The sequence below is a fragment of the Spinacia oleracea genome, chromosome 4, assembly GCF_020520425.1.
Source record: "Spinacia oleracea cultivar Varoflay chromosome 4, BTI_SOV_V1, whole genome shotgun sequence".
NCBI classification, from domain to species: domain Eukaryota; kingdom Viridiplantae; phylum Streptophyta; class Magnoliopsida; order Caryophyllales; family Amaranthaceae; genus Spinacia; species Spinacia oleracea.
In genome coordinates, this window is record NC_079490.1 from 144219946 (window position 1) to 144234850 (window position 14905).

The 14905-nt window shown below is 35.5% G+C and overlaps 1 protein-coding gene across 1 annotated transcript; it reads left to right on the top strand.

Annotated features, from left to right (window-relative positions):
* The first annotated feature begins 303 nt into the window (after positions 1-303).
* LOC110795727 (uncharacterized) lies at positions 304-9499 on the top strand. The gene is made up of 11 exons (XM_022000741.2): positions 304-982; positions 1524-1619; positions 2127-2230; positions 4041-4315; positions 4476-4598; positions 5405-5493; positions 5938-6043; positions 6234-6331; positions 8379-8636; positions 8929-9012; positions 9201-9499. The coding sequence occupies exons 1-11, from the start codon at positions 887-889 to the stop codon at positions 9213-9215; spliced, it is 1344 nt and encodes a 447-aa protein (XP_021856433.2). The 5' UTR covers positions 304-886; the 3' UTR covers positions 9216-9499.
* Positions 9500-14905: the final 5406 nt, after the last annotated feature.

Consider the following 14905-nt stretch of genomic DNA (forward strand, 5'->3'; position numbering starts at 1 on the left):
AATTTACTTTATTAACATTTGGGTGTAATATACAAATTAATTGATAAAGTGGTGTCGTGAAGAGAGATATATATACTACAAGAGTCCAGGAGGGAAAACTTTTCATTTAAGATAGGGAGAAATCAAAAAAACGCCCCTAAAAAAAATTAGAGCAAATAAAAAGAGATGGAGAGAGTAGATCAAAAGAAAACCCCAACTCGATGAATAGCTAAAACGGGTCGCCTTATTTTGTGTCGCTCGACTGAGCTATAACTCTATAAGCCTACGATCAGCTCTTCTGCCAAATTTAGAGAATTTACAAAAGAACCTAAAAAAAGGGGACAAAAACACAAGCAAATCCCCGCGAAAATAACGCCACTGAAATTATATTTCCTCGTCATCTTAGAAATGAAATTTAAACAACAAAATTAGTTATAAGCCAAAATATAACCATAAATTTGACTAAGTTCTGAAAATCCAAAATCCAATACCTAAAAAAAAACCCTGTAATAATAACAATAATAGATACAGAAGAAAAGTCACACAGACGAAGAGAGAGAATTCGAGGACATCCTCCCATTTCTTTGACAACCAATTAACAAGAAATATCCCAGCAATTATTATACCCATTCACAAAATTCAATCGAAAACCAAAATTTCCCCAAAAATATAGTAGTTTTCTTTGAATCTTTTACCCTGGAATTTGTGCATTTCACCCAATTCCTCATCTGGGTTCCCCAAATTTTGTCTACTTTTGTGGGATTTGAAGTTTGTTGGGCATTCCAAGCTCAGGTTGTTGTTGGGTTCAGCACAATTTGTTTCAGCAAAACTTCTGATTTTGGGTGAAAAGTATTGGAAGTTCTGCCTTTTGGGTGTAAAAGATCAAATTTTGTTTCTGCTTTGATTCATGATGATGTGGAGGGACCCTGGACAACCGGCAGACTCTTATTATGAAGTCAGACCTGATATTACAGATGCTCCAAAGACCAAGTTCAGGATCAAGGTTTGTTGGGGTTTTTTTTTTAATTTTTTCGCATTTATTTTCAGCTATTAGCTATTGAAAATGCTGATTTTGTGTTATAATTTTATTTTGTACTTATATTATGCGATCCTGCAATTGCAATGGTTGCATAAAGTTGTGAGGCAAATGCTGAACGTTGCCTATGTCTTGCTCAATTGACGTATTAGCTTATCTGCTTATGAGTCGGTTTTCGATTTGTTGGATGCATTTCAACTAGTGGGATCTGATGTTTATGAACTATAGAATCGGCAACTGTCATGCTCTCCCTGTCATTTTCTATACAAACTCTTGAACGAGGTTTTTGAACGGATTTTCGTTATTCAAGAGATGCATTTTTATTGAATGCAATAGGCAGTGGAAACTTTGTAGCTTATTGTTTAGTTACATTGCATCTAAAGGGAATACTTAGTGTATGTTGAATGCTGTTTTTTCTGAGATCTTTGGTTTTTGAAGGAAGTAATATATCAGCAGGACTTGCTACTAATTAATGAAAACGAGTGTTAATGTCATTTTTCATTTTCAGGCTGGTAAAACATTGAGTGTAAGGAAATGGCAATCGGCTTTTAATCCAGACGGTGAACTTGATATAAGCAAAACACTTGGTAGAATACATCGCGGGGTAAGTTTGATAATAAGCTTTCATCAAATCTATGTATGCTGCTGTCATACTTTGATCAACTGGTTTGAGTTTAATCCCCAAGACTTGCAGTGCTTTCTAAACATTGATCTCATTCTTTGCAATTATTAGATCATTCGCACTCAAAAGTATATTTGAGGCTCGTTGTGCGTCATTGTTGCATATCTGAAAAATCACCAGTTATTATGTTTTTTTTTTTGAAAACTGATTTCGGCATATAACTGTTCCATCCATTCAGTATTAAGAAAAAAAAGACTTATGGATCAACCACTTAATTTGAGTGTGAGCTGCCTGGAATGGATCCATATTTCTCATCTTTTTTCCTGCTGGTGATCATTCATTTAACAAACAGGAATAGAGAAACATTATATGACAATGTGACCTAGAGAATCCTATGTTTGGTGCTTTAATTTCGGGTTTTGAAGATTTTTCATTTTTGGAAAGATTAATGTAGCCCGGGGAATCTAATGTGTGTACCCACTGTATCAGGGGATCCACCCATCAATTAGGGGAGAGGTTTGGGAATTCCTGCTTGGATGTTTTGATCCAAAGAGTACATTCGATGATCGGTCACAAATACGGCAACGGAGAAGGTAGTCTTTCCACCCATGTTTGTGAAGTCACTTCTTCTAAATTTGAGTTATATCTGATTGTTTCTGGAGCAAAGTAGGAAAAAGGAGGCTTTTGTTTGTTGCAGGAGAGAATAATTGGTGCTTTTACGAGTCCTGGATTGCTGCTTTTTTAATTCCTAGTGAGGTAGAACTGAATATATAGGCTACAGTTATTTAGTACAATGAATCATCAGATGTGATCTACATGTTGCAAAATCAATTATTTGAATTCCAGATGCAAGGATTTCGATCTGGTTTGATGCTCTAGATGTGATTTCGAACAATGTCATAATGATTACACTATTACAGATGTTTACAACATGTTGTTGCATATGCCTAATTCCTTGCTACTGATCCTCTTTTGTCTGGTCGTATGGAAATTAGGCCTAACTGTTGGTTCAGTTCTTGTTTCTGTTTCTATGTGCAATTTACGAGTCCTGTTGTTGTAGTTCTATGATTCTGGTTCTTCTCTGATTGTCCCATCAATGTTCATATTTGAATTTACTGTCTTTTTTATTTGTTGCACTTGTCTTTCTCGCTCTTGTGGAAACCTCTTCGTGTTCTTGATGATAAATTTGGCTTATTTTAGTTCACTTCCAGTACTATAGGTCCGTTGTGTCAACAAATGTCTAAGTCCCACATTTGGGGATTTTTTTTGAATCTTCACAATTCTTGCCGTTGCTTGGTTGAGGTTCTTGAAAATTCATTACTGTGAACATTTTACGTAAAACTCATATCCTGTATGCAGCTTCAGAACAATGACTAATTGCATGATTCTATAAATGCTGCAGCTACTTTTTCTGGCTGCTTAATTGATTTGTTATTTTCAACATTGAAGTATTTCTCTATTTCAATTTCCGACTTGCAATTTGTTAGTCTAAGTGGTTTATGTCAAACCTCTTACATGTGTGTTAGGTAACTAGTTGATTGGAAGGACCGAAGAAGGGTTTGGGCTCAATCCTCAGGTTCTTATAAAAGAAGCTAATAGGAGTTTTTTCACAAGAAATACTTGTAATTATGAGTTTTAGATGTCAAGTTTGTCACTTTGTCCAAAAAAATTCAGAAGTTTTTGAAAAAAGATACTCCGTGTTCAGTTATATATTGTTTTATATTTTCTTATATGCTATTCTATACAATTAACAAGCTAATAACTTTTAGCTATTAATTAAATGTTACCACATATATTAGCTGGTCAAACTAACTTAACTAATAGAAACAACTAACAGCTAATGAAATAAGCTAATAGCTACTCCCTCCGTCTCTTTTTGTTTTTTACGTTTGGTATTTTGCACGCGTTTTAACGACTAATTAATGTGCATTGAGATTCTTCTAAGTTTTTCATGTAAACGAGGAAAATTACGTTTATTTATAATGTTTTCACTCTTATCAAAATTCTGATATTGGGAAAATGAGAAAAAATTAATGTCCCTATGGGAAAGTGTGAGGGATTAAATGACCCAGTTGATTTAATTGGTTAATATAATAGTTGGACACAAATTTTGATAGAATATTAAATTATTTATGTGATAATATAAAAGAAAATGTAAAGAACATTTTGGGACACCCAAAAAGGAAAACGTAAAGAACAAAAAGAGACGGAGGGAGTATTTGCTAACTTCCAAACATATAGTGATGTTTTTCCTAGAGGATACATAATCACATACTTCAAAATGTAATTTATGTTACTTCTTGGTTGAGACATAGGAGTATACTTCTATCTTACTGCAATGTAAAGCGGAACATAGATCAATGGATTTCTATTTACTTATCACCCAGTTATGTGCATTTGCAGGGTGCAATATGCTCAATGGAAAGAGGAGTGCCGTGAGATGTTTCCCCTTATTGGCAGTGGCAGATTTATTACAGCCCCCATAATTAATGATCGTGGAGAGCCTATTCAGGATCCATTGGTACTCTTAGAAACAAATTTAGGAGATGCTGCTGGTCCTGGGACCACTGCTAATGGTACAGGTAATTCCAACGGTTTAGGAACGCAAAATGCAGCAAAGAACAATGATCCCATGTCCAAGAAAGAGATTCAATGGAAGCTCACTTTACATCAAATAGGTCGGTGTTGCATCATATAGAAATTAAAATGTTCTCATTTTCTGCCCTAGTGTTGGAAAAGCTTTTCTTTAGCTTGATGAATTCCTTGCATGTAATTTTGCAATAAACATTTACCTTATGTCTGTATGTGTCATAATTCCTGGACATAAATTCATGCTAGGTCTCGACGTAAAACGCACTGACAGGGCTCTTGTCTTCTATGAGAAGCAAGAAAATCTTGCTAAACTTTGGGATGTATTGGCTATTTATGCCTGGATAGATGGAGATGTTGGGTACTGTCAAGGTCAGTTATCATCTAACTCCCTTTTGCTTGACTTTTGTTGAATTGAATATTGAACTTTTTACTTTTTTTTTTGCTAAGATAGCTTTATGTCATTTGTTGTGATTGCTTGAGCTGTGCAAAATCCATTTCCCATAATAGAAATTTCCTACAGTATGGTGAGAAGGAAAAGTACTTAAAAAGTTAAAATTGATGACCGAGAGAAGGATCTTGTGGATGAATGCACCTTTTTTTGTTGTTGTTAAAAATGACTTGGTTTTGCTGAATTTCACTCCAATATTCGTCTTTGGCACATGCTGAGGTGCTTTGGCGTAAGAGCTGATGATGGTCTATGCATGTTCTTCATTTGTCGTCGTTTGACTTAAGCTTGTCAGACCTCTTAAAAATTATTATTATGTTTTCAATGTAAACTCTCATTCAGAAGAGTTAATCATACTAAACTAGAGGGTTTGGAGTGTGGGGTTTGTTGGGCATGAGAGCCAATCACATGTAAGCTTTGTCTGATGACTCTTATCTAACAGGATTATTTGACAAATTATCCCCATGTAATAAGAAGGATGGGAATGAAAAAAGGTTCTAAATATATGTGTACCTTGAACTATATGTCGGTGGGGGGAACTTTTAGTAACCACCTGCATTCACCACGCAATGGGAAAATCCCTGTCCTCGGACAAATAATAAACAACTGAAGCAGGGCATACCGTACGGCCTCTGCATAACACTTATCTTACAAGAAATGAAGGGACTAATAGATATATATACCTGTCACTAGTAGAAGTTGCACTGAAATGTTGTTTATTTAATTGCAGGAATGAGTGATCTTTGCTCCCCCATGACAATTCTCCTTGACAATGAAGCCGATGCCTTTTGGTGCTTTGAACGCCTTATGCGCAGATTGGTACCTTTACTTCTTCTGCTGTCTACTATTTGAACAATTTGTATGTGCCTAAACCGCTAAGAATTATCTTATGCTGACAATATATATATACAATCAGAAATCTGGCACCCTAATATGTAGATGGAATTATCACTTATTTCTTTCTCCCAAAATGAGGCAGCCCTAATAAAAAAGTAAAAAAGTTTGTGAAAAAATGTTGTGCTCCTCAGTGCGCCTCATCGAAATTGCCTCGCCCAGACCATAAAAGGCGCTGGCTGTAAACGCCTTGCGGCTCAGGCGTGCCTTTTAATACACTGTCCCCAACTGACCCCCCTCCCCCCCCCCCCCCCCCCCCTCTGAAACACACAGGCATATGTTCTTCATTTTTCCATGTCCTTTTCGTTTCAAATGTCATGATATTTGGTGCAGTTGCTTACAAATGTTCTGTAATATGAAATTGTAAAGCGAGGGAATTTCAGATGCACTGGCAGATCTGTTGGGGTAGAGGCACAACTCAGTAACCTAGCAACAATTACTCAAGTTGTTGATCCAAAACTTCATCAGCATTTAGGTATTAATTATTGTTTTTGTTGTTATTCTATCTTATTTAATTAAACCCACACAAAGGAAGTGTAGAAGAATATTAAACTATTTAACGTTAGTTGTTTTTGTTGCATTTATGAAAGTCCTCTTGTTCTCTGAGATTTTATTCTTTTACCATTTCAAATGCATTTATGAAATCTTTTGGTTCTGGTGAACAGAGACACTTGGTGGAGGTGACTATCTTTTTGCCATTCGAATGCTCATGGTTTTGTTTCGCCGAGAATTTTCCTTTGGTGATTCTCTGTACCTTTGGGAGGTATGATTGAAACATATTTTTAATCTTTTGATTTCTTCATGCTCTGAGCTTACTTGAAATTTAGTCCAATCTATTGCACCAAATTCCGAAATTGAAATCTGTTTTAATCTCAACTCGGTATTTCTCAAGTGAAATTTGTTGTAACATGTTTTTATTCCTAGTTTGCTCGATGATCTATTGGTTGGTAATCAGTGTTTTTGTTGTGATCGATCACTTCCTCGCTTGACTTATCACAGAAAGATGCTAGAGTTAAAATATTATTTTCCTTTGCCCCCTATTTATTTGGTGGAATTGAGAAGAACTTGGTACTTTGCTGCTTCAAATCTTCCACTTGGATAACTTCTGAAATCAAATGTTTTGCAATTTTCATGGTCTTGTCGTCATATAAACTTCTCGCTCTGTCCCTAAAAGATTGCCCCAAATGCTTTTGTTCACTTTATTAAGAATTGGTTATACCCCAAAAGCAAATGGGTAGGTAGATTTGTCTTTTAGTTAGATTAAATAATAGTGTGTGAGGAAAGACATGTGAGGACCACAAACCAAATAAGGTATGAGGCAAACAAATAGGGACATCCATTTATAGTATATGGGACAATCTTTTAGGGACAGAGGGAGTACTTACATGTTTATGGTCCTGAAATAATCATGGGAATGGTGCTACCTAATTTTTATGCTCATCAATGATGATATAAACTGTAATGCCAATACTGAGTTAGCATTTACTTCCAGGAGAAGTGTTAGATTTTTCTTAGGAGGAGTGAGCATCTACATGATCTCTTTAATTTTTTGTCTCCTCCAAATTACCACATCAACCGACCACCACCTTGAGCTCACTCCATCCGCTCATCAAACAAAACTTTCCAATTCATGGAAACCCAGAACGATTTACTTTTAATTATCAACCTGAATATCACGAAGAGGAACCACCTGAGTTGGAACTCAATGAAGATCAGATGAGAGGATTCAGATCCATAGTGGATTGACAAATAGGGTTGTTAATTAGAGACTTAGATAGAAAGCCCAGGTGGTGGTAGCGGCGAAGCAGGGTCCTAAGTAATTTGGCGGTGACAATGGAGGGTGTGAAGTAGGAAAGGGGTCTACTGATGGTTTTTAGGGGGGATATGGGGTCATTTTCTAAAAATTCAAGGGTATTATGGGACATGAAATTTTTTCATTAAGTGGATGAAAGGGGCTCCCCAAGAGACAGTTGGAGAAGCTCCAATGTGGAGCTTCGGTTTCTCAGCCCTTAAAAGCTCTTTTTGGCTTCTTGAGAATCAGAAACAGTTTTAGTTTTACCCGCTGTTTGGCCTAAGTTCTATTTCTCAAGTGGAGAAACTCTTTTAAGAGCTTGGCCAAACAGCACCTATGTTTGTGTATATTTAGGAGGACTGGAATTCTTTGTTATTTGTTGTCAAAATATTAGTTAACTTACAAAACACACAAACAGCTGTTTTTTGAAGAATTTATATAAATAACCTGGAAATTCATTTGCATACTAAAGAACCTAGTTCTTTCAAATACATGGGCTCTTGCTAGAAAAGGAGCAGATTTAGACACAGATCTCAAATTTTACACAGAGGTTCTAGTGTTGTTTGTACAAGGGCTTCCCTAGTTTTTGGCATTTCGGTGTCTCTTGCCTTAACATGTTAATGGGGAGAAAAAGAGAAACTTATATAGAGTGTCAGTGTCATCGGTATGCTTCATTGATGTCTGTATATTCGTCTACTTCTAGTATTTTTATTCCCTTTTCCCCCTTCTTTTTAACATGTGTTTGTAATCTCTTTCTGTTGGTTAGATAAGTTATTTATGTGGGATAAAGTTGAAAACATCAGCATAGATTTGTAGCACATATTCACTGCACACTCTTACTCTTGAGATTTCGGTCTCGCTTTGTTATCCACTTTCCTGATATAACAATTTAACTGAGGATTAATGCTGCTGTTTTTTCCCCTCTTATTTTTAATAATTTCACAGTTTGACGTTTTGTTAGTAAATTGAAACAGCTCTAATCAAATTCAAATTTGTTGGTGTGTATCTGGTAAAACAGATGATGTGGGCTTTAGAATACGACCCTGAACTTTTCTTGGTGTACGAAGAGCCTGATTCTGCTAATGAAAGTGCTGAGGGATCTAAAGGAAAACCGAAATCTATTCGCCATTATGGCAAGTATGAAAGAGAAATTTTGAGGAGTGGAGCAAAGGAAGACGCACCCCTTCCCATTTCTGTCTTTCTTGTTGCCAGTGTATTGAAAGAGAAGGGCCCTAAACTACTTAAGGAAGCTCGTGGTCTGGATGATGTTGTAAAGGTTTGTCCCTGTCCTTAAGACTACTTTATGCAGCAGTAACCTTTGTTGGATTTTAGTGTTACTGTCAATTGACCAGCATGAATCTTCATTTGCTGTAACTAGAAGTATTTGGATTAATATTGTAAAGAAAGTTTCAGAACCTAAAATACTCTATTACACTGGTTTGATTTGTTCATGACTGAAACATTCTGCAGCCATATAAAAGTGACTGATGTACAGACAAGTTGTAAACTGCTGCTTTTCAATTGTTCTTCCTGCTGATCTCTTCTGTGATGCATTTTTTTTTCTCCAGATTTTGAACGACATAGCTGGAGATCTGGATGCCAAGAAAGCTTGTGCCAATGCATTGAAGCTACATAAAAAGTACTTAAAACAGGTAGCTTTCTTTCCCTTTCCCTTTCCCTTTCCCTGGAATTAAAATCCGGGCTTTTGTTGTTTTAATTAGTAGATGAAAACAACAGAAAAAGGAATGTAAATGAAAGATGTATGTTGTTTTCACCTGAAGTTAAAGATATGTTGTTGGAACTGAGTTGATGTTGATGTAAGGTTTTGTGTCATTTTCAGGCAAAGAAGATATAGGCACGAAAAATGTAGAAGTTTTTGTCACAATTGAGATCTAACCTATCAATATGGTGTAATATCTTTCCGGGTGTACAACAAATATAATTGTATCATAGAAATCCCATGGTCAATTTAGCATTAATCCACATGTAATCTATAAAGGATTAATGTTTGTTGTACATCTTAAACATTCTTTGTACCGATTTTGCGAAATTTATGAATATACTACCCACTGCTTGTGGGTTGTAACTTTGATTGTAAATGCTCTTCATATGAGTGGAATTTTGTTCGAGCTCGCTCTATTTTCCTTTCTCCTTTTCTTCTCTGCACTTCCAGCTGACCGGAGATTTCTACATTTACCATACTACGTGTTCTAGCCACATATTAGTGACACACACGAGCAGTTGAATAGACAATCAATTATTAAGAATGTTTAATATGATTTTTTAATAACAGTACGAAGTCTAGTAGGCTCGGGATTGCTAAGAATAGTACAGTCACAGAGTATCAATCACCTATTAATATTATGTTGGTTACCATGATACAAGAAATGAAAAATAAACGACCATGCTCCAAGGCAGTATCCAAGTATGCAAAATAGAGAATTGAGGGTCCATTTGTGCAGGAGGCAAGGAAACGGGCACCATGAACATAGGTTGCACGGATGCTGGAAACGGATACGGAGATACGAGAAAACAAAATTTGGTATCATAGGGTAATAGGGCTGTTTTTTCGAGTATCGACTGTCCGAGTGTCGGTGTGTCTGACCCATTTTGCAAACAGTTAGTTTTATACTTTTAAAGTGTCTCGTGCATCATAGACACGAACATACTTTGTCCTTTCTTGTTGTTAAAATTAATAAAGAAGCTTGCATCGATCTGCTACTAACCCATTAGTAACTGGTCCACTGAAAACGGGCTTTCCCCACCCGAAATCCACGTTTGCGAACCCTAAACGCCTAAGGTCCAACACCACGTAGGTTTGCCGCATCGCAAAAGGTATCCTGTCTTTGGTTACTATAAGAGCATGTACATTGGTTGACTTTTCAAAAGAGCTCTTGAAGGATTCTCCACTCTCTCTCTACCACTAAAGACACACTCACGAATTCATTCATAAAAACACCCAACATTGATTGGTTACTAAACTGAGCTCTCCAATATTTTTTTACCATTTGATGGTACATAATTAATTTATCTTTTAATCAAAGTTACTATCCACTTTTCAAAATTACTCTCCACTTTCAAAGTTGGTTCTAACATTGTTGGCAAAAAGTAGACGAACCTCCTCCCCAATCTCCATAGTCAAGTCCAAGGGCTATACTTCGTATATGGTACGACATCGCCAAAGGGAAGCGCTAAGGATAACAAAGCTGGAGAATTGTTTGATTTGTGGAGGGACATGGCGGCGTCCCAAGAGGAAGGATGGTTGGACACTTGGACTAAGTTGGCTTCATCATCGAGTGGTGTGTTGGAAGTCCTGAAAGTGCAAACGAAAATGAGTGGGAAATGAAAATATGAGAAGGTGAATAGTTCTAGAGTTCTACGCGGAAAAAATATCAACTATATTTATTGTTTATATTTGGGGATTTGAGGGAAACATATGTTTAAGAAAGCATGAGAATGGGTGAACACACAACATGCGCTGGCCAAGCCAAGGGCCTTGGTACTTCGCGAATGCGATCTGCGGGCGTGGGCGTGGTGTGGGATTACCCTATAAATACTTCTCTTTTTTGTTCTTTCTTTCTAGGCAAGTATTCTGATTGCGTAGAATTATCTTTTATAGTAGTGGTTCGACCACGGCGCGGCAAATTGTTCAGTTCATATCAAGCTAAGTTGTTCTAATTACTACGTATTATTTTTGATAAGAGGGTGATCATTTATTACTTCATACTCGGAATGGGTGAACCTGACTGAGGTTGTTTTTTCGCAGAAACACATATATCAACTAAAAGACAAATAACTAAAAGACAAAAAAGGAAGTACCATTCATGTTAAAAAAAAAGTACCATTTTTGTTTTAAAAAGTACCATTTAATTTCTTTTTTGTCCTTTTTCCTATTTTGTCTTTTATTCTGATATGTATTTGCCCATGCATATCTGATATGCGCTTGTACTTCCTCAACCTGGCTTGTGGGAAATTTCTAGCCATTAAGTGTTCACGGTCCCAAACTGAGAGGACCTCTATGTATCTCATACGTAATTACGTAGTGATTTGCAACTCCTCTGTTTCTTTATAGTTTACACTATTTTATTTTTTTATTTTTGTCAATGCATAACTTTAACGATTAATATCTTTAATTACCGTTAATTAAAGTTATAAAAAATATATTGATATACGGAAAATATACATCAAGACGAATTTAACAAGATCAATCGTCATGAATATGTTTTTCTTTAAAAGTAGATCATAACAAATAAACAAAGTAGATTAAGTGATTAGTGCAAAAAGTAAAGTCTTATAACTAGAAAGAAACGAAGGAAGTACGAATTATATCAATATATCAGTATGACTGACACACTTGTCAATACATAACTTTGACCACTAATATCTCTAATGGTGTGTGGAAGTTGTACATAGTTAACTTCACTAATACTGTAATTAGTAGATTATTAGTAGCTTAATCAGTACCCACAAATTGTCTATTAGTAAAAGTCGTAAGAAGTTAACATTATGAAAATATATGTTGTGACTAATTGAGGATCATATTTTATAATAACATACAAGTATATTTTTATACATTAGTAAAAATTCAAGTTAGAGTTAACACGGGAATAGTGAAAACGTCCAAGTCGTGAAAAGTCTAAGGTCTTGTTTGGCAAATGGCTTTTTGCTGGCTTTTTGGTTGGCTTTTGACTTTTTAATCTGGTCAAACAGCCAAAAAATATGTTTGGTAACTGGCTTTTTAGCTTGCTGAAAAGCCAGTTTTTCCGCCAAAAATGAAAAGCTAGTAACACTAGCTTTTTGGAGTTGGCTTTTGACTTTTCACTATCTAAATTACTTTTTTGTCCTTGTTACTAGCTTAATAATTAATTATTAATTATTAACTATTAATTATTAATTATTAACTATTAATTATTAATTATTAATTATTAATTATTAACTATTAACTATTAACTATTAACTATTAACTATTAATTATTAATTAATAACTATTAATTATTTAATTGTAGAGTATTAAATTATTAATTATTAGTTAATTAGTGAAAAACAAGGATAGAAAAGTAACTTAGGTAGTGAGAAGTCAAAAGCCAACCCTAAAAAGCTAGTAACACTAAATTTTCATTTTTGGCGGAAAAGCTGGCTTTTCAGTCAGTGATATGTGCGTTTTATATAGTGTTTCACCCCCGTCCCTTAGTACTTTTTATGTGTCAAATGAGCTCTTAGGAGCCATTTTTAGTACTAATATGCGTTATTGAGTGTGCCTTGAGTTTCAGGTTTGATTATGAGAAATCGGTCTTTTTAGACCCGTTTCATGGTGATTTAGGCCACTACGCGAGCCCGAGGAAGTTCGGGACCTTTTTCGTCGACTTTCGGGAGCCTTGGATGCTTATGGTCGAGCCCCGAGAGTTAGACTCGGTGATATGGGCGAAGGATATTGAAGATTGCAAATCGCCCTGTGAGCTGAGGGCGAAATGCAACAATCGGGCGGAAAGAAGAGGAAATTAAAGTCATCTACGCGCGCCCGATCGGGCGCACTTCGCCCGGTCCGGATCGGGCGGTCAAATAAGAGCAGCTGTGAAGAATTCGCAAACCGCCCGATCGGGTGGAATTTGGCCCGATCGGGCCGACTATCGAGCACTTCGCCCGATCGGGCGAAGCGTCGCCTCGGGCGACGCCAACCTCCAGCAGTTTTCGCGTATTTACTTTTCCGTTTTTTAGGCTTTATTTTGGCAAACTATATAAACAAGCCTTAGTTAATTTGAGAGGCATCCCATTTTCTAGTATTAGACCCTTAGTTTATTTTCTCTTAATCAAGTTTTCTCTCAAATTTGTTCCAAGCACTTATTTTTAGTTTCAATCAAAGCTCCAATTTTTAGTTCATCCTTTTGTTCTACATTTAGGTATTGCTTTCTATTTTGCTTTATTAATTACTTTTGATCATGTTTTCCATTATGTTGATTACCTTGTTATTTGTTATTATGCTTGAGTAATTTATTTTCTAGGGTTTGGGGATCCTTGAATAGTATGAATGGACATTGAATAATTGTGATTGTTGGCATTGTAATTAATTCCTATTGATTGGTTTATTTCACTATACAATTAGATTTGCGCAGGTTTAATTGTGGTAGTTATGCAATATCAAATTAAGATTCGAGAGATGCAATTTGATGTTTAGGCTTGTATCAATAGGTGGAATTAGAGTTAATACGTAGCGAGAGCCCGTTAATTCTAAGTCTATGATTAGTACCGACTTGAGAGAGCATGCTAGACTAATTGGTTACTTTGTTGGTTATCGCGATTGTTTATTGTCCTGGATTGATATTTGTTGGTGAACTTACACCCTAGATTCCTTAGTTTATTGATTCTTATTCGTTTAATTATCGTAGTAGTTTTAGCAAACCATCAAACTAACTCTTGTTCTCAATAGTCTAGTCTGATTGATTAATAGTAGAAAGAACACTGTTTCCCTGTGGATTCTATCATGACTTCCCTTGCTACCTAGCTAGTGGACTTAGGTAATTTTTGATTAGGTGATACGACTTTAGCCTGTAAGTCAGCCAACAAGCTAGTTACCAAACACGTTTTTTGGTTGTTTGTCCACATTAAAAAGCCAAAAGCCAATGAAAAGTCAGCAAAAAGCCAGTTACCAAACATGACCTATATTTGCACAATTTAGCAGGTGCACAGTGAACATACGGAGTATATATTATGCACATTAAGAAAACAAGTATATATCTAAAATAACATTAGCTTACGTGAAAAAGAATATATTTATATTTATACTTTTAATAAAAAAGTGAAATAAAGTATTATTATCTTTCATTAACAAAAATGTGAAATAATGTATCACATGTTCATTTGTCGCAATGTCGTGTTTTTTTACTTATGCACATATGTTCTTCTGAGTGCACGTACTATACTTATTGTGCAACCCTTATCCATAGTCTACTAATTAGGTTGTACATTCGAATAAGGCACATGAAGGATTCTTCGAGCTACCGCGACCTCCCTAAAATGAAGATTTCAAGCTTTTATTCCTTTTTACGGAGTACTACACTACTACGTAGTTTGTTGATAGATAAAAGCTGTTAAAGCTCAATAGAGTGGTTTATGCAATGTTTATATTTTGGAATTTTTGTGATTTACCACCTACAGAAAATCTAAATTTGTATTTTACCACCTAAAAATCTCAAACTTTTATTTTACCACCTAAAAAAAAATATTATTTTGTTTAACCCACCTTTAATAGTAAAGTTAACGGAATCGTTATTGAACCCACTTTAACAGCTAGTATAGCATATCCCTTATAAAATTTCACAATATTTTAAGCATGTTATATAATACAGTATAAGTTTGTAATTTGATTAATTTGGAGATTTAAAGTGCAAAAATAGGTGGTATAACGATTATACGTAGGTTTCAATCATTTTAGTTGTTTTTAGTATTTTTGTAAACTCTTTTTATTTAATTCCAATGAGCTGAATTAAAAAGAAAAATCTCTTCATCCGGAAATAAACGTGGAGGTAATGTGAAAACTATAACCGGATT

Bases quoted from the DNA above. Each gene is read 5' to 3' on its own strand.
- LOC110795727 (XM_022000741.2), top strand. From the start codon at position 887: ATGATGATGTGGAGGGACCCTGGACAACCGGCAGACTCTTATTATGAA. The intron at 5,494-5,937 runs GTACCTTTACTT...GAAATTGTAAAG, and splicing joins AACGCCTTATGCGCAGATTG to CGAGGGAATTTCAGATGCAC. The intron at 6,044-6,233 runs GTATTAATTATT...TCTGGTGAACAG, and splicing joins AAAACTTCATCAGCATTTAG to AGACACTTGGTGGAGGTGAC.